This window comes from Juglans microcarpa x Juglans regia, chromosome 1D, assembly GCF_004785595.1.
Source record: "Juglans microcarpa x Juglans regia isolate MS1-56 chromosome 1D, Jm3101_v1.0, whole genome shotgun sequence".
Classification (NCBI taxonomy): Eukaryota; Viridiplantae; Streptophyta; class Magnoliopsida; order Fagales; family Juglandaceae; genus Juglans; species Juglans microcarpa x Juglans regia.
Genome location: NC_054594.1, coordinates 3,241,296 through 3,262,100, shown reverse-complemented (window position 1 = coordinate 3,262,100; position 20,805 = coordinate 3,241,296). Strand labels below are relative to the sequence as shown.

The following is a 20,805-nucleotide window of genomic DNA, read 5'->3' as shown; positions in this document are numbered from 1 at the left end:
TAACAAATGAAAACAATATGCCAAATAAAAGAATGAAAAAACAAAATGAGGTGTCATCCTCGTTCATACATAGAAAGATGTATACAACATACGTACGATCTACAGGGAGAGGGGGGGGGGGGGGGGGGGGGGGGAATAAATAATTTGCTTAAGCTATTATCTACAAAAGGGAAAGCTTGGAATCCATGTTGTGCAGGATCAGAAGTTAAGACAAAACCTCAAAAAGAATGTTGGAGAGTGGACCAGTTGGTAATTGGATTGATGTTCCCATCTCAGATTCTCCCATTCCCCAGCAATAGAATTTTAGGCACAGGATGATTGTCTAGATTGGATTGGCAGAGCACATTGAAGTTTTAATAAAGGCGGCCCCGACAGTTGGAAGCTCCACAGTGACATGGATATCCTTCTCCAGGGAGCAGCTCATACCGATAGTTGAATGTCAATTCCTCGCCCAAAGCTATCTGCTCATAAAATAGTAAAACAAAATTTAAAAATTGGCAGTGGCCTCCACTAGTGCTCGCGCGCGCACACACTACTTCAATGATACTAGTATGCAAGTTTTCAATTTGAGTGCCATTGCTCAAAGGGAAAGCGTATAGCACGCATGTCCATCAAGGCGAGTCAGGACAGGACCATGCAAAGGCCTCCAAGGAAATAACTTCTTCCATACAACAGAAGCTATCATCTTGAAACCATAATGGAAAACATATTTGCTGGGTCATCCCAAGTATCAGCATGTGGAAAAACATCATAGGAAAAAACAGGGAGAAGTTTTCTTACATCTCGACTTGCATAAAGACCTATGTGTGCACGCTGACTATCCATGCTTTCCACAAGAACCTGGTAACTCACAAGATTTGGCAAGCAGCTACAAATAGCAGATTTCATGAGTACATAAGAGGTTCAACACGCCTAATAGCTGATAACAGGAAAAAAACCAACAAAGCCTTTCATTTCTAATTCTTTTATTTATTTATTTATCTATTAAGCCTCATCACACCAATTGGTCACACAAAAACCTGTCCACTAATTAGTCTCGGGCCATTACTTTCCTAAACTAAAGGGTCTGATTGGTGCGCTAAATTTCTTCAAATTGCAATCCAACTCCAGTTCTTTTTGTAATTGGATCTGAGTTAACATAGGAATATACTGTTTGGACACCACCAAAAGGTTGAGAACTGCAGTTCAAATAATTATGTTATTGGGAAAAGTGGTTGACAGTTACACTTGAGCCCCAGGAAAGAACCTTGAACATATGATGATGTCATTTGGAATATTTAAAAAAAATTCAATAAATAAAAATGGTAAATATTCAGATTTACAATCAAGCAATGCTTCACTAATTGAAAACAAAATTCATTTGCTACTCAAAAGACTGGATGTACTCTGGAATTGAATATATTATAGAAGAAAAGTAGATAAATAGAAAGTCAAATCTTGTTTATAGCTTCTTAACACCTGGGGTATACCAATTCAGAAAAGTGAAATCCATACATTTATTTCAAAGAAGATTCCTACAAATAAAAATTATTATTTCAAGTAAAAATGCTGAGCTCCAAGTGGCTACAGGAATTATATTTGCATGTGTTTGTGTCTGTATGCCTTTACATGCTGCGAGAGAGAGAGAGAGAGAGAGAGAGAGAGAGAGAGGTGAACGTTCTGCATGGTGGTGGTGCAGAGGTGCAATTCTGACAATGGTGATGGCATACTGGCAGTGGCAAAGGTTCTTGATACATTTAAAACAAACCCGAGAAACTATTTTTCTAATCCTTTGATTTTTTAAATTAAGAAATTATTATATAATATGATCTGGTAACACCATTATGGGACGGAAAACTAACGAAAATTTTGTATTGATATAAAAAAAATTCCATCATTATATCTTAAATTGATTGATTACGCAACGAAATAACCTCTTTCATAAATTGTGCAAACAAGGATATAATAGGCTAATAGCTATTGGTAGTGGTGCAGGTATAGTTACACTTGAATTATCAAATTTCCAAATCCTACAAGCTAATGGCAGTCTCACATTTTCTTTTATCGTTGGCTCTTAGACTTAAAAACTACGAGCATATGTCACAATTTATTATCCTACAAAGGTAATAGATGGTAAAACAGCTGCAGATTGTAGACATGATTAAAAACTTGCTTACATTAGCTACTTCCAGAAAAACAAAAGAATAAAAAAGTTTGAGGTAAATTGGTAGCCCACCAATAGATTTGGCTTAGAGGGTTGCATATATGGCCCGAGTAAAATCCAATTGAACTAGAGAATCGCTTAAAATCCTCAGTCAGGAACACTTTTCTCACCTGTGATTGATGAACCGGGAAACATTTCCATATTTTGTTGCATCAATCACATATCGGACCTGTCCTTCAATCAATCTGCTCACATCATTGAAATGAGCATCAATGTCATACAGATAGCCACAACCCTCTTTCCTATACCTGAAAATACCACAAGGGTCCATTCAAAATGTATAGCACAAGGTGTAGCATAGAGTAAACAAAAGCTGCACCTATCAGGAGAATGTGAAACCTGTGCTGCCTCTTGTTTGCTTCCTTCTCATCCAAGAGCTCCCCAATGTACTCACATACAAATGTGCCACGCAGGATTGCTTCACCTGCCCTGAGTCCCCATCCCTGAGAATCAACACCGAGAGAATTTAATATGGACATTAAAATAATATAACAATGATAATAATACCTTTTCCTCCGTTTTGAAGACTTCCAGCTTCACTCTTACTCCATTCTGTAAAACCCTATTACGACAGGTTCTACTGCAACTGCACATATGATTGCATTCATAAACAAGGTAACCCTCCTGCAGAGTTATGTGAAAAACACAATTCTTAAGCAGACCTAACCAAGAAAAAAAATGTGTGCAAAGAAGATTATGAACAAGTAAGCCAGAATAACAGTCCAAACTGCTTGTCATTTAAAAGTGCAATCTATGGCCAATCATATAGGTCATATATCTTTCCAGCAAAATTCTTGTATGGGAAAAAACATTTTTAGGGGATGTTTGGTAATATTTTTCATCTCATCCCATCCCATCTCATTTCCTTCCCAAACATCATTCAAACACAAACACTTTCAAACAAATCATTACAACTTTCCCAAACTTTCAAACAAAATACAAAAAAAAAAAAAAATTGAACTTTTTCAAATCCCAAAACAAATATAATATTAAAAAATTATATTCTAACAATATTAACTTTATAATATTTTTATTCAACTTTTTCTCTCTCATTTTCCAAAACCCTATAAAACATCATAACTCAAATCATTTTACTACTATTCACAGATTTCTCATCTCACATTCCCCAAGCATCCCATTTTAGTGAATCCAAGATTTACTGAGTTAATGCTTTCTATACAGTTCCCCCTGATGGGATCAAAAGAACAATAAGGTTTAGTGCAAGCCAAGCAAATTAAAGGCAGAAATAACAGCCGTGTCTGTCTAAAACAAGAACAGGCAATAGCTAGCTGAAATCATTAAAGTCAATACTAGGTTTCTTGCAGCTAAGGAACGTGCTGATACCATATGTGGCCAATGAAAAAAAATCCCGTCCAAATGGAGAGAGAGAGAGAGAGAGAGATGACAAGGAAAATTGATGGTGGATCAAAATACACTACCTCCAAGATGATCCGGCCTTTCTCATCATAAGGGAACCTGTCACGCATGAGTTTCCCATAAATGTCTTTTGCCTCATCATAGTCATTATCAAAGAGATATACATGATCACATGCTTCAGGATAGCATGTTGAATATGGGCAGGCACAACCCAATTGTAGGCTCTACAATGAGAAGGAAACAAAAAAATAAATCATTCAACAAAACAAGGATATAGAAATATGCATAAATCTTGCTTATTGTGCACCAATAAATTTGTGAATTTGTGTGTCACAGAGAGAAAGAAGGAGAAACAAAGGGGGAGATGAGAATGTGCATAGGGAGATTGCATGTGAAGTTATAAAGTAAACCGTCGATCAGGTCATTTAACATGTATCTCCAACTTATGAGAATTAGACTAGGCATCTCTCAAGTTTAATTTTTGAAAGAGGTGACAATAACATGCATAAAAAAAAGGGAACTGCAATAATACAATTGATAGAAACATAATCTAAGATCAATTACATAGCATTAGATAATGGATTAATATCTTCCAGATAAAGCTACCTCTGTATCGCGACCAGCAGATTGATCAAGAAACAGCTTCATGACATATGTGAAGCTTTCCCAAGGCATCACATTTGGGCAATCAGAGCCATCTTTGCGGATGTGTATAGAATCCGAGACACCCTCATTGGCAATGCAGGCCACTGGAACTGGTTCCTGCCCAAAGCTTATATCATTACACAAGACAGCTGCCTTTTGCATGGACTTCTGTCCCAAATGGTGGCAGTCAATGATATAATGACACTCGTCCACCTCCCACTCATCATTAACTGGATCTAATTGATGTGCAGCTCCGTACCTTACAGAGTCACATGGAAAAGGTAAAGGCAACAGCGGAGACAGCGAGTTTGGGTCCTTGAACGCCTTACAACCTTTAGGACATATAAACCCCTCTTGGTGCCAGTCAACTTGAATGTTATGCTCACTGCAGAGCTTGGCTGCCTTCAGATACAAATGTTCTGGCAATACACCATACTTCCCTTCCAGGGATGCTACAAGACTGACCTTGCAGCAAGCAGAACGAGCGGTAGATAAAATATCAAGGTTGTTAGGCCGAGGTTTGGTTTTCTGAGATTCAGAAAACAAAATCTTTGCAACTGCAGAGCAGTGGGATTCTGTCAATCTACCAAGACTTGCTGTCTCAGTTACATGAGGCTGTAAAGTTACCCCTACAGTGCTTAGTGACTTTGATGCTTGAATGCGTTTCTTCATACTGGCATTGGCTCTGTTCCTGATTCTATATGATGCTGCTGCTAGACCTTTTTTAAATCTAGGACGGCTGAGTCTTCCAGATTTCAATCTACAAGCATAATAACGTATCCCCCTCCTTGAGTGGTGAGAGCTGACCAAACTTGGCCCCATATGAGCAGCTTGATGGTGACGGCCAAGATCAGGTAGTAAATCAAACTTCAACCCACAAAACCTGCAAATAAACTTTCGGAAACACCCTAGATTCTGAGTGTTATTCTCCACAGTAGCTGTATTGCAGAGCTCAGATTTCTGCGGAGAATCCTCACCAGCAGGCAGATTATGCTGTTGACCAGCTTTTAATGGCATGAAATCAACAGGATGAACTGAAAGGACATGCAACCATAACTCTTCAGTGTTCCCAAAATGGCTTCCACAAGGAATACACTGGAGAAGCATGCATTGTTCCACAAATTCCACATGGTGTCTCTCTTGCACATGTGTTTCCAGGACTTTCTTATTAGTAAAGGAATCAAGGCAGATGGCACAAGCATAGCCCCTGAACAGCCATTGTGCTTCCTTTTTATGAATGTCCATCCAGTGGCTACCAAGTGCTTCATTGTCAAGAAACTCCTCTGAGCAGATTTTGCACCTAATAGCCTTTTCATCATCATTACTATCATCGACTGCCATTGGCAACACCACCTGTTCTTCCATGACAGAGGTGGAAACTCGCGCAATTTCATCAGAACTGAAGTCCCAAATATTTCTAAGTCTCTCTATCTCACGGTAAACCAACTTTGTAAAGAAATTGCCAACACTAAAATCTTTAGAGGCTTCAGATATGGCCCACTGAAATTGAACCTCCCTAGGCACTGGGTTTCTCAGGGATAAAATACTTTTAAAGAGCTTGTAGAAAAGCTCACACGCTTGATGCAACCTCAACCTTTGCTCCTGTGAACAACATTTCCTCAAAAGATCTGCGAACACTTCTTTTGAAATAATTCTATCCTTACCATTCCTTGCACGTTTAAGCCAGCTTGGAAGGTGTTTCTCACAGTATAATGAATGGTGCCTTGGACTTTCCAGACATGGGTTGAGATTATTGGGCAGGTAGTAGCTTATGCAGTGCAGCTTCTCCGTTCCATTGCAATCCTTGCCAGGATGCTCAGGCTTTTCAGTTAAGCTGTTCCTTCCATGGAAGGCATCAACTGCCATGACTGAGATTGGATCCACTTGAAGGGGATTTTCAACTTCTCCCACATAAGCCATTTCTTTGCGTTCTGTCGTTTCTGAACTGGGAAGGTCCTCCTTATGCTTTCTCTTAACCATCTCTGGGAAGTTTAATTTCCCTTTTGATTCATTTTGAGGTCTGTGTTTCTTACAGAATGAGGAGCCATATAGAGACCGATGCTTACACCTAGTACCAAGAACAGTGGTACCTTCACACATCGGGGTACCAACCGAGGCAGGTCTTTCTGCTCGAGCAGAGCTACCTATGAACCGAGAAGACAAATGCACACAGCAGTAAACATCACCATCGTTTGCCCACCTCACACATTGCCTTCCCTTAGCTTCTATAAAAGCGATGCATTGTCGGTTCTTACTCCCAGGTTCCAAGGATTCAGTAGCAGCCACTTCATTCACAGGTGTCAACTCCATATCTTTGGTTTGAATTAACTCATAATTTTCAGGTTCAACTACAATGTTCTCCCATTTATTAACCACACAACTAGGTGTACCTGTAGGAGCAGCTACCTCCTTTATCTCGTCCCCTTTACAGTGTTGTAATGCCGATGTAGCAGCACCTGTAGCATCTTGACCATTAAAATATGCAGAGTCAATCTCAAGAGTTATTGCTTGATCAGATACAAGTGTTTCCACCGCAAAAGCATGTGGCTCTGCACGACGTACTTCAAGCTTTGGCCTCTTCTTGCTAAGTTGGAGATTTGTGTTCAAGAGATCATCACTTGTTTGCAGCTGCACGTCTCTGGCACTGGATACTGGATGAGCTGTCGAAAACCATTTCATAACTTCATGCTTCCAGGTTTTCCACTCAGAACCCAATGTGGGTTGCACAGGTGAATCCCAGAGAGAGTTGACTTCTTTCCACAAAATAAAATCAAACAAATCCTGAACCAAAGAAGGAACAAAAGCATCAGACAAAATCCTGAGAAAACACTTCAATTTTATACTATTTCAAGACCCTAAGGGTCCATTTTTATTATCACAGATGAGACGAGGAAGCCAGTTATGGTATCTCCATTCAACTTGTCTCTAGGTGGGTTGAGAAGAAAAGAAATAATTCATTTCATACAAATAGAAAACATTAACCAAAACTTTCAAATGAAGTCGGATAGGCAGGATGATGACTACCTTGAGCAATCTAAGACTGTATAACATGAAGGGACAAGAAAAAATGTTACATACCTCCTTTAGCTTTTCAATGGATTCAGCACTATGTGCATTCTCACATCCTTGCGCCCAAGAGTGAAAATCATGTTGTAGCCAGTAAGAATTTATGTAATGCTGAAGTATCATCTGTGCAGGAAATAAGAGGCAACACTTCCATGTCAACCAAAACAAGTGATGGGAAAGACTGCTACATATCAAGAACAGGATCATAAAGATTACTGTAACACATGGAAGTTTGGTAGGCCCTGGTCATGTAAATCCCTCATTCTAACCGAAAACAGAGAATATCACTCAAATTCCATCTGTTTTAGAGATGATAGCAACAACAAAAAACATTGTAAGTAGCAAGATAAGCTGCCAGAACAGGACTTTGAAGCAGCTGCTGAGAAGAATGGTAGCCAAAATGGCCATTCCATGGTTCAATTGAAGTCTCCAACAGCAGCATACAGCCATAACAGGAACACTAGCCATGTAAAATCAACAAAACAATGACAATCATTTCAGAGGCAGGTGCAGGGATTAGAAATCAGCAATCACTAAGGAAGCCTTTCATTCGATGGCATTTGAGAATTTACTTTAAGGCCTAGCACAGTCGGAATCAGAGTCCTAAACTCATAGGGATTGTTTATCCTTGACAAGTACTAGGGAGTTCATATTTCCGTAGGTGCTGAACCAATCCAAATCTTCCAATCCAACTCAGCATCAATTTCCAACACATGTAAACTATCGATATGTGTCGTCTCAGGTGCTAGAGGACCCAGCTAAATTATGACTTCCATCAAGGTGGAAGACAGAACATAATAGATGGAATTCAACTTCGGGCCTGACCCGATAGATAAACAATATTTATGTCTTGTTAAGACAAACCCTAATCCCCTACCCTTCCTCTTCTTAGAGTTTACCATTCCCTAGGTATTTACTATTGATCCATGCGCCTGGCGTCCATTATTTACATTCATGTACAAGTGCAAATATAATGTTAGATAACTCATTTTGGGATTCCCAATCTTAACCATGTGTAAGGCATGCATTAAAGTTAATCATGGACACGGTAGTTGGGATGCTAGCAGAGGAGTTCGGCATTGACGAAGACCAAATCTGGCAGTGAAGGGGGTGATAGTTTGACCTTTGGTTCAGAACTTTGCTTGCTTCAAAATGCTGGGAAGATTCGGAAGATAATTTAGGCTTCTGACTTCTGTCAGGTCAGAAGTTTGGAAGATTATATTTCCAAATCAATCAGTCAATATACAGCTCTAACAAGACAAGTATCTAGAAATTTTTTCATAATCTAGCACAATCACTAGGAAATGTAATATTCAGTTGCAAATAACTGCAAGAAACAACTTTTTAGCTGTCTACTTTTTAGCTGTCTACATCCCTCACATCTTATTGCCTCTATTGTAACCTCTCCAGTCACTGTGTCAATCACAAATGAACAAGGAGAGAGAGAAGGGGAGCTGGGCAAGGCAACAGATAGAGTGTTAGGGTCTCACAAGGAGATGGGGTAAGGGGCGGCGATGGGGGACACAGAGAGATGCAAGTATCGAAGGAAGTAGATGGAACTGAAGTGAAGAGTTAGGGATTTTAAGTGGGAACTCGCAACGCAGCGTTTAAGAAAGAAAGATGAAGCTCACCGTTTCCGGGGATGACCAGCACGACGTCGTATGAAGATGGGGAACGTAGTGAAGGGCTATCTCGCAGGCTACTTGCCGTTCAAAGTCCATTGAGTCTTAGTATTGTCGTATTAGTCTATTTTTGCATTCTGTTTTCAATTCTGTTTTACTTTACACGTGTTGCAATTTCCTTTGTCATGTTTGTTATTCCTGCAAGGATATGTAGTGGAACGAACGTCTGAAGAATCATGGAAAATCATTATTAAGAAACATCTAGAATTTGGAGGTTAAGGGCCCTCGAAGAACCCTTTGGCAATCTGATTCCTCAGTTGCTTTTTATCAAACAGTTATCTTGCTAGTTCTTTAAGTGTGAATCCATTTACATTACCTTCTCCATTCTGAAATTCTACACTACAACCCAGAAAACTGCCTACATCCACTCATAAACTCAGAGAACCCTTACAATTGGTATCTAGAGCCCACGGTCCTAATGGCAGAAAATACAAGATCTAGTAAACAACAGGAAATGCTTGCTAATCACGATCACAGCATTCAGGAGTTAAGGGATCAAATGCACCAGATGAATGACATGATGCGCACCATGATGGCTACTCAAAATCAGATCCAAACACAACTTGTGACTCGGGATCCTCGTGCAGATGGAGAACAGGACCAGATGGAACACTGATGACCACCATTTAGAGGAATCAAGCTGGAGTTTCCTTCCTTTGATGGCACAGATCCGGCGGGCTGGATTTTTTAAGGCCTCACATTACTTTGACTTTCACCAAACACCTGGTGCCCATAGACTTCTCATGGCTTCCTACCATATGAATGGTGAGGCCCTTGTGTGGTATCAGGATGCTGCAGACACTGGCCAATTCACATGCTGGCAAACTTTTATCCAAGCTCTTCAACTCAGATTCGGGCCTACTGCTTATGATGATCCCATGGAGGACATCACACGCCTGAAGCAAACCTCCTCAGTGGCAGAATACAAGACCAGATTTGAAGCTCTTTCCAATAGACTGAAAAGACTTCCAGATTCCCATAAGTTAAGCTGCTTCCTCAGTGGCCTTCGAGATGAGATTCAACTTCCCCTTCGTATGTTCAACCCAGTAAATCTGAATGTAGCATTTGGCCTCGCACGAATCCAAGAGGAATATATTGTCAGTTCAAGGAGATCAACAAAAACATGGGGGGATAAGGGCGGTACATCTTATTTCAGTAATAACCAAGGGGATCAATCAGTGAAAACACTCCTAGAATTACCAGACCAGCAGTACCTACAAGAAAAATTTCTTCTATGCAAATGGATGAAAAAAGAAAAAAAGGCTTGTGTTATCACTGTGAAGAGAAATGGAACCCATCGCATGTGTGTAAAACCCCTAAGTTCTACTTACTACACGGTTCAGAAGCTGCTTCAAAAGACATCACTGATGAAGTATTTTATGACTCAACAGAACCTGAAGAGACGGGGCCTAAACTACTGCTAGAAAGTAACCCAGAAATTTCTCTCAATGCACTCACGGGCACTCCTTGCCCGAATACAATGAGGGTATGGGGGAAGATTGGCACCTCTATGGTGGTTATTTTGGTGGACTCCGGAAGCACCCACAATTTTCTTGATCCTCTAATTGTAAAAAAAAATCAGTTACCTATGGATGGAGCTGGACAGCTCAAGGTACGAGTGGCGAATGGTGAGCTCTTGCAAAGTCAAGGCTATTGCAGTAATGTACTCACTAACATACAAGGTGCCACATTCTCTCCCTCATTTCAAGTTTTATCCTTACCTGGATGTGGTGCTGTGCTGGGAGTACAGTGGTTAAAATGCCTTGGACCAATTACTTGGGATTTTGCTAGCTTAGTGATGCAATTTCGGTGGAAGGGTAAAATGGTGGGGTTGAAGGGCCTACAATTAAGTGATACTACTTTGGTTAATGAAGAGGATAAATTTTTGTTGCAAACTGTTCAAAAAGGGAAGGGACTTATTTTACAGTTAATAGATACTGAGGTGGAACAGCCATCTCAGCCTTGCTGCCCAGAAATTTTTCAGTTGCTAGAACACTTTCACCAGGTCTTTCAAGAGCCTGTGGGCTTGCCTCCTCCCAGGTCTCATGACCACAAGATCGTTTTGAAGGAGGGCACTAGCCCAATCTCTACCAGACCCTATCAATACCCCCACTACCAAAAGGCTGAAATAGAAAAAATTGTCTCTGAATTACTGACAACTGGAGTTATTAGACCCAGCTCCAACCCCTTTTCATCTCCTGTATTATTAGTCAGAAAACATGATGGCAGTTGGCGTTTATGTGTCGATTACAGAGCCCTCAACAAGGAAACTGTTAAGGATAAATTCCCAATTCCAGTTATAGATGAATTACTGGATGATTTATATGGCTCAGTGGTATTTTCCAAGTTAGACCTACGGTCTGGCTATCATCAAATCAGGGTGGTACCCGAGGATGTCCATAAAACAGCCTTCCGCACCCATGAAAGCCATTATGAATTTTTGGTAATGCCTTTTGGGCTTACCAATGCACCCTCTACATTTCAAGGGCTGATGAACACAGTTTTTAAACCTTTCTTGCGGAAGTTTGTGTTAGTTTTTTTTTTACGACATACTAGTTTACAGCAGCAGTATGGAAGAACATCTGGATCATTTACAGCAAGTCTTAAGGACCTTAGCTTATCACTGTTTATATGCAAAAAGGTCTAAATGATTGTTTGGAGTGAATGAAGTAGAATATTTGGGGCATATTGTGACTATTGGTGGGGTCAAGGCAGACCCAAAGAAGGTGGCAGCCATGCTTGACTGGCCGGTACCTAAGAACACTAAATCCTTACGAGGATTTTTGGGGCTCACTGGGTATTATCGTAAGTTCATTAAAGGGTATGGACTCATTGCATCACCACTTACTGAATTGTTGAAACTTAACTCATTTTTATGGAGTGAAAGGGCAGCTACAGCATTTCAGGATCTGAAGACAGCCGTGACTTCACCACCTGTTTTGAGGCTGCCAGACTTTTCACAACCTTTTACACTGGAATGTGATGCCAGCGGGGGAGGCATAGGAGCTGTCCTAATGCAAGAAGGCCAACCAATAGCTTTTTTCAGCAAGGCTTTAAAGGGTAGAGCTCTGACCCTATCAACTTATGAGAAGGAGTTCCTAGCACTTGTAACAGCAGTTCAGAAATGGCGACCTTATCTATTGGGTCAGGCTTTCACTATCAAGACTGACCAGCAGGCCTTAAAGTTCTTACTCGAGCAAAAGGTGGGCACGGTAACCCAACAAAAATGGATTACCAAACTTATGGGATACGACTTCAACATCCAGTACAAAATGGGGAAGGAAAACAAAGTGGCAGATGCACTTTCACGAAGGCATGAGTCTGAAACAGTTCCTGATGGGTCGCTAGCTGTTATTACCTTTCCAACCCCTCTATGGATTGAGGAACTAAAGCACACTTATATTACCTCAACAGATTTGCAGCAACTATTAGCCAGATTTGACAATAACCAGGAGGTGCCTACTGGATACACACTTCAGCAAGGCTTAATCTTAAAGAAAGGTAGAATAGTGGTGGACCCTCAATCGGCTTTCAAGAGCAAAGTTCTAAAGTTTATACATGAAGATCCCCAGGCTGGACACTCAGGATTTCTTAAAACTTACAAAAGAGCCAAAAGAGATTTTTTTTGGAAAGGTATGAAAAAGGATATCAAAAAGACAGTCAGGAAATGTGATGTATGTCAAGTCAATAAATCTGAGTCTATTTTACCCCCGGGCCTCTTGCAACCACTCCCTATTCCTGGACAAGTTTGGGAAGCAATTTCTTTAGATTTTGTGGAAGGGTTACCAGTGTCTCGAGGTGCAAGTGTTATACTTGTAGTAGTGGATAGATTCACTAAGTATGGCCATTTTATGGCACTCTCCCACCCCTATATAGCTGCTGGGGTAGCTCAAATCTTTCTAAAAGAAGTGTTCAAACTTCACGGGGTTCCTAAAATAATAGTTTCAGACCGAGATCCCATCTTTCCAAGTTCTTTTTGGAAGGCCCTATTCGAGCTACAAGGGTCTACCTTGAATTATAGTTCTGCCTATCACCCAGAGACAGATGGACAAACAGAAGCCCTTAACAAAACCTTGGAGGGGTACTTACGATGCTACGCTGGGGTAAGACCTAAGAGCTGGGCCCAATGGTTACCCATGGCAGAGTTCTGGTACAATACATCCTATCATACATCTACCAAAATTTCACCCTTTGAAGCCCTCTACGGTTACAGTCCTCCTAAACTCACCACTTACATACCAGGCACACCATCAAATATAGCAGTCGACAGTTTATTACACACAAGGGATCACATCAAGTCATTGCTCAAACAGAATTTAGAGGCATCACAAGCAAGGATGAAATTTTATGCTGATCGTAAACGAACTGAAAGGGAATTTACTGAAGGTGACTGGGTTTACCTCAGACTTCAGCCTTATCGGCAGAAGTCCATAGCAACTCATCGGAATCTCAAGCTCTCTCCACGTTTTTATGGGCCTTTCCGAGTACTCCAGCGAGTGGGAAAAGTGGCTTACAAGTTGGATCTGCCAGCAGCCTCACGGATTCACCCAGTTTTCCACGTCTCTTGTTTGAAGAGAAAACTAGGTGAGCAAATCTGCCCACTGCCGCGGTTGCCACCCGTGAACGATAAAGGTGAAATCTTGCCGGAACCCAAAGCCATTTTGGACCGCCGTCTCAAGAACATACGCAGCCGAGCTACCACCGAAGTTTTAATCAAATGGGTTGGAATCGACCATGAGAACAATAGCTGGGAATCACTCTGGAAGCTTAGAGACCTTTACCCACACCTTGTGGGCAAGGTGCTTTAAGGGAGGGAGATTGTTAGGGTCTCACAAGGAGATGGGGTAAGGGGCGGCGATGGGGGACACAGAGAGATGCAAGTATCGAAGGAAGTAGATGGAACTGAAGTGAAGAGTTAGGGATTTTAAGTGGGAACTCGCAACGCAGCGTTTAAGAAAGAAAGATGAAGCTCACCGTTTCAGGGGATGACCAGCACGACGTCGTATGAAGATGGGGAACGTAGTGAAGGGCTATCTCGCAGGCTACTTGCCGTTCAAAGTCCATTGAGTCTTAGTATTGTCGTATTAGTCTATTTTTGCATTCTGTTTTCAATTCTGTTTTACTTTACACGTGTTGCAATTTCCTTTGTCATGTTTGTTATTCCTGCAAGGATATGTAGCGGAACGAACGTCTAAAGAATCATGGAAAATCATTATTAAGAAACATCTAGAATTTGGAGGTTAAGGGCCCTCGAAGAACCCTTTGGCAATCTGATTCCTCAGTTGCTTTTTATCAAACAGTTATCTTGCTAGTTCTTTAAGTGTGAATCCATTTACATTACCTTCTCCATTCTGAAATTCTACACTACAACCCAGAAAACTGCCTACATCCACTCATAAACTCAGAGAACCCTTACATAGAGAGCATTACAAAATCTATTGAAAGAATCTCCACCAACCAGCGGTTGAACTAGCACAAGTATTCAAGTGCCTGATAACTTTTCAAGAGGCATACGAGAATCCATATAAAATGGCACATGAAAATCGTAACAATTATCAATTTGTAAGAAGAGCAAGGTGAAATGTGAATTAAAAATAACATGTATATCATTTAAAACTTAACATATAATGCAAACTGATGGATCCCAGAAGTGTGAGACTTCCTATACTAACAATAAATTGAGTAAATAGCCAACAAAATGATGATAAAAAAAGAAGTGAACAGAAATTCCAGATATAATATAAACTAAAGAATAAAGGTGATACAAGTTGTTTAAATACAAGGAGCTCATGTAGATTTCAACTTGGTATTAGATTTCTGTTTCACTTTGGTAAGTAAATCTTGTGGCAGGTTAGGCAAGGAGCTCATGTAGATTTCAACTTGGTATTAGATTTCTGTTTCACTTTGGTAAGTAAATCTTGTGGCAGGTTAGGTTTATCTATCAAAGGCATATTAGGGTTCATATTGGAGGGGTTCCTTTCGTTTATTAATACTCAATCCATCCAAAGATAAGTGTCTTCATTCTCATACATACCCTTCACCCTCTAATCAATATTGGAGGTTGGTACTTTAAATGCCACGTGATTGAGATTAATTCTCCACGCGCGCGCGCGCGCACACACAAAAGGATATACACACAAAATGAATAAAGAAATGGACCCATTTTTTTAAATAATATTTATATAATACTTCTTTCATTTGGATAGCACTATTCAATCTCTTCCAGCATTAAGCTTGCACCTTATGTTATATTCACTACAGCACAGATAATTGCTTAATCCAATTTAATTGCAGAAACGGGTAGACTTTGAGCCTACTTCCTAAACTATCAAGAACAGGAGTTTACCTTCTGCAGCTTCAAAAGCATTCTTCCAAGTTCAGAATAACAGTTACAACGAGACGCCTCCATAGCAAACTCCTTCCAGATCCTCACATCGCGAGCAGTCTCTATCAAAGCCTACACAAGTTTCAGCAGATCTCTAAAAAGAACTACCATGCAAGAAAGACAGAAATTTAAGAGGCTGAGAAACACAAAAATTTCCATCAAATAAATGAAAAAAAAAAAAATGTAAACCACACAAAAATGAGAACACCAAATCACATACCTCAGCATGAAAATGGTCAACGATATTCAGCATGCCAACAGCCAGCTTTTGCATAATAAATCGGCGTGCAACAGTTAAATCTTTAACCATTTTTAATCCTACCTTATATGTCTTATATGCAATAGGCTGAGGAAATTCATCTATTGGACGGACAAGTAGCATATCTGCCCATGAATAATTTCTTGTGTGTGGAAAAAATATCACCAAATACTTCTTTCTGTCATGTGTTGGTTTTGCTTTTAAAGTAGCCAATGGCCAGTCAGCCCTCGAGCATCTGATTCCTGCTTGCCACTTTCCTCTCCACTATACTTGGGAAAACATAGAAGCATTGATATGAGATAAAATCAGCAAGTGTTTTAATCTTCCTATGGCACATAAGAAAATTAGAAAGCAACAAAGGGAAAAAAAAAATGGAAGATAGCAAGGACCTGGAACGCCATGGTGATAAAATTCAGGCACATTCCCAAATAGATGGTGGGTGGGGAGAAAAGGATAGTTAGGAAGATCACAGAGGTAGTCCCATTAGAGTGGACTAACATACTTCATTTTCAGTTTATATCAGAAAAACCAAATAAAACTTCCAAGAGATCAGAACGGTCAACCCTGAAAATCCCAGCAGGTTAAGTAGTTGTTGGTTTGGTCCATGTTATTTATTAGATTGGGAAAGGCAACATGGGACTTGGGGTCACATGGGAGGGGTTGATGTATAATTTTTTTAATTTTCCAATTCCACATAATTTCTCAATGCACAAAGTCATAATTATATAATAAAAAAAAGGACAAGCATGCAATAGACAAAAACCTTACTCGTGCCTGCAAAACATGAGACTGAGTGCATGATTTTCAATGCCAGACTTGAAAAGCGAGAGAAGTTAACAGTTACCTTGACCCACAGTGCCACTGATTCATCCCCTTCTAACCACGTGGGATCTGAAAGAGAGAACTCCTCCTCCCTGTTGTTTGGCAATTCACCTTCAATGGTATGCACAATTATATGAGAGCTCTCAGAGACTCTGCAAGGTTTCAAGCTACGATTCTGTGCATTTACATCATCAACTTCAAAATCATGGGAACCACAAGATAAATTTTGACCCTCCAACTGAAAATCACAATATGGAGCTCCACAGCAGTGGCCTTCTGGAGAAGGCAATTCATCAAATGTCCCAAGAACTTCATCTTTTTTTGCTACTCGAGATCCTTCCACATTTAGCAATAAGTCATCCTGTCGACCATCTGCCACTTGAACTTGCTTTCCATGCTCGAGGCAGTTAGATTCATTATCATGAGTAAAAGTCGTTCCTGAACTCTGCGGGGCACAATCAGATTCTCCAACATATTGGACACCAGAATAAGGAAGCACTTCCATGATTTTAGACTAAGATTTGTAACGCCATATGATGATTCTGATCTCACTGATTACGCCCCAACTCACCTCTCTGGTCAAATAAAGCTCAACCCAATATAAAGAGTCGGACAAATGTAGAAGAGTAAACTGACAAAACACAAGTGAAGGACAAAGTTAAACCTCAATTTAGAGCACGCTTCTGTCCCACATGTGCAATTCGTATAGAGTGTAGTGTTGTAATTACAAAATGATCATGAGAAAAAAAATATTACACATCAATACTACAAAACCATTGTGTCCAGACATGGACTGACAATATATGAAATAGTCCATGGTGCAGCTGGAGATCCCTTCTGCCATAGTACCAGAGACGTAATGTGGATGTGATGCCAATGCTGCTGAAACAAATACTTCCACATATTAAGGAAGGATGAGATTTCAGGGGGTAAAGAAGAAGGCAAATGAAGGATTCCAACTAGTTGTGCAATCTTTCAAGCTCGAAGTGCATATTAGAGATCTACTCCCCATTCTCCCCAGTCCAAATCAGCCCAATGAATTGAAATATTATGTATCATTCCATTTGCCACCCTTATACAAAATTTGGGAAATTACAAGTACAATCTCCCCTACCTTTAATTCTTGACAAAGCCATAACATTGTGAATAGCACTGCTTAAATCCCATACTTCTGGTTGGAGATAGGAGAAATCTTGAAAATCTTGAAATTGTGGGGGCAAGAAGTTATTGCACTTTATAAGAATTCCAAGGGCTTCATTTTTTACGATCCAAGGAAAACTCAAGGCACATATGGATTTAAAATCCAAAAGGATTGTTCAAGGTTACAATGGGAGCCCTTGGAATCTTTTTTAAGAAGCAAATTTTATCAGAACATAGAAAGAGGCAGGACAATCGCATCCCTTCATCATAAAAAGTTTGCATACCCCAAGTACACAGAATATAAACAAGAGAAAACACCTAATGAGGAAAAGTACAAGGAATTCATGAAAACTGACTACATTAAAATATACAACTATAGCTCAAAGAAATAATGTTTTAAAAAGAAGTTTATGAGTTCTTATATTAAGCATTCCCGATCTTCAAAGCTCCTGTCGTTCCTTTCCCTCCAAATGCACCACAAAAGAATTCATTTTAAACCGGCAATGTGAGATCTCATTCACCACCCTCACCAACTAAATCCGGAGCATTAGATAAAACATCATACATAAAGTGGCAATGGTTATTGAGAATTCTATTCTTGTCAATTTTATAATCGCATTTGAATAAAAGAAGTTTCAAATTAGAAAATCATGATTTATTTTTTTCGCATCAATGTCGCATAACTTGTACAACTATTGTCAATCACTACTTGCATTCTCAATTCGTAAAACTATTAACAGATGCAATGCCATAACTAGTAAAAGTCACAAGCACCATAAAGAGTTGTTTGAGCAACTTAATTGCAAAGAATTTTTCTAGCAAAGTTATTTATTAATATTTTCTATTCCCCAATCATTATCAAATTTCTCGGTTGACCTTCTTGTTTCCAAATTATTCCTGATGTTGAAAAAATCTAAATCGCATGTCAGGTCGCAAGTTTGTAAATTTCTGAAGTTTAAATATGTACAAGTCAGTCAACATACGATCCCAAACACTAGCAAGCACCAGATATCATTTCACTTGACAAAATGAAACCCAGTCTGTTCAACCGGAAAAAATATCAACTTTGAAAAGATAAACTCGGTAAAGATCAATTCAATCATCCAAATAAGAACCAAGATGACATACTTGGAAGAGAAATAAACTGTCCTGATATCACAATGTTGCTTAAACTAGATGCTATATAGTGACAAATAATTAAGGTTCACACTCTAGAGTTTTGTTTTCCTCTCTCTCTCTCCTTTGATTATGAGGAAGGTATTAGAAATACCAAGTATAGACTTATTTATAACAAGCCTAATCTCCACATTTATTGAAACAATCCAAACCCAAACAAAGTGCTTCACCATTGTATATAATTATTGAAATTCAAATGCAAAAATATAAAATGCTAAGAAATTATATTAAAATTATATAATTTTCAATTGAAAAATTAACAATAACTTGCTAATAAAAAAAAGTCATGTAACCAATTAGATTAGTATACATATCCATAGAATTTTCATTTGAGTTTTTTTTTTTTTTTTTTATTCGGAATTTTCATTGAGTTATCTATATCCTCCCATGTTATTAATTTGAATGGATTTGGGCGGGCAAAGCAAAACATTAGAGTTACAAATAAAATAGCAAAATATCAAATTGTAATATTTCTACTAAACATAAAGGTAACCCCGCTGCATCCAAAAAAGAAAGAAAATTGTTAATCAACTTCAAACATGAAATTTATAAATTGTTTAAATATACATATTCTGAGAAATGTAGATACCTCAAAAAATAATTTCCCATAGATTTTTACAGCAAGAGGATCCATGCTAATTTATTTTTTTGATAGGTAATGTTCATAGGATGTATACGCTAATTTATTATGCATTAATAACTTGTTTCTGAAAAAAAAAAAAAAAAAAAAAAAAACCTTTACCCCAAGAATTGAATTTACTTTTCTTTTTCTTTTTTGAAACTCAAAACAGCCGAATTTGTTTGGCCAAAGCCGTCAATTTAATTAGAGATAAACAACACAAGAACCCATTTGATCATAGTCAAATGAATTCATCAACAACGTTTATATAAGAATAAGAATGAGAATTCTTCGAAAGGATCACAACCCCTCCTAAGTGCAACACCCACTCAACAACATCAGCGAACGAATCTCAGTGAATCATTCTGGCTAGAATCCCAGATTCCACATACCAAAAACGCTATAAAACCCCAAATTCTTGTCATTTATTGGCAACAGTAATCATGAACACTTATAACAGACCCGGACCAGAAATGTCCATCCAGATCAAGAAAATAAATGTAACAAATATAACACATCAATGTCCAAGAAATCCCTAATTGGAATGTAGAATCGAAGATGGGTTCCGCTTTAATTGGGGTTTTTGCAGAGCTATTGATCAATAAATTGGAGACATGAGGTAGTTAGGTCACAGAATAATAATAAAAAAAAAAAAAAAAAACATGGACACTGTAAGATGTAACATATGCAAACAACATATACATAAGTAAGTATACATGCATGACAATTGACATGCCCTAAAGCCCTAAAGCTAAAGCCCTAAGCTTTGAACTAACAGATAGATAAACTGACAAAAAAAAAAAAAAAAACAAATGGAGAGGTGGCGGGGAAGTGGGTAATGTTACGTACCTTTAATAGTGTAGTGTGTGGACGTGAGTTTTTTGCACGGAGGCCACAAGCAATGAGGTGGGTGGACGGGAGGGATGAAAAATATTTGTTTTTTGTATTTAATTTTGTCTGAAATACGGCTCTCAAATCCCCCAGGCCCAGGGTAATGTTGGGGATGTGTTTGTGGTTTGGTTCAGGTCCAGTGCCCGTGTCACCAAAAAGGAAAGGAAGGCGGGGGGGTTACAGAGTCGGTCACAGATATTAGAGAAGGAACAAACAAAGAAAGAGAGACGTGTGGTTTTGGCCTGTGGGGTACGACAAAAGTGGGAGAGAGAAACAGTCACGACACCCAATTGACCAATTTAAATATTAATATAAAGAAAATGATTAAGATACAATTTATATAATTATATTTTAATTGACGAGTATTTTTTTATAAAAATATTTTTAATTTAAAATATTATTGTATAAAATATTACAAAAAGAATTATACCTATATCATTACTTCAATACTACTTACATGAGAAATGTCACGGAAAGAAGAGCAATACTACACAATCTCCACGCATCATATTTTTTAAAATTTTTAATATATTTTTTTAA

General features: G+C 38.9%; 1 protein-coding gene across 7 annotated transcripts; it reads right to left on the bottom strand.

The window, feature by feature from the left end:
• Nucleotides 1-37: 37 nt before the first annotated feature.
• On the bottom strand, nt 38-20,502 carry LOC121236162 (histone-lysine N-methyltransferase SUVR5-like). Of its 7 annotated transcripts, none has more exons than XM_041132684.1 (12): nt 20,224-20,499; nt 16,462-17,014; nt 15,579-15,881; nt 15,320-15,430; nt 7,304-7,414; nt 4,187-7,006; nt 3,643-3,804; nt 2,711-2,827; nt 2,543-2,646; nt 2,314-2,451; nt 781-868; nt 38-461 (listed from the first exon to the last, which is right to left on the bottom strand). In XM_041132684.1, exons 2-12 carry the CDS (start codon nt 16,942-16,944, stop codon nt 354-356), a joined length of 4,545 nt encoding a protein of 1,514 aa, XP_040988618.1. In that variant the 5' UTR covers nt 16,945-17,014; nt 20,224-20,499; the 3' UTR covers nt 38-353. The 7 variants fall into 7 exon arrangements, with proteins under 7 accessions (XP_040988618.1, XP_040988627.1, XP_040988641.1 ...); XM_041132693.1 differs by lacking the exon at nt 20,224-20,499 and adding an exon at nt 17,238-19,080; XM_041132707.1 differs by lacking the exon at nt 20,224-20,499 and having other exon boundaries at nt 15,579-15,886; nt 16,462-16,599.
• Nucleotides 20,503-20,805: the final 303 nt, after the last annotated feature.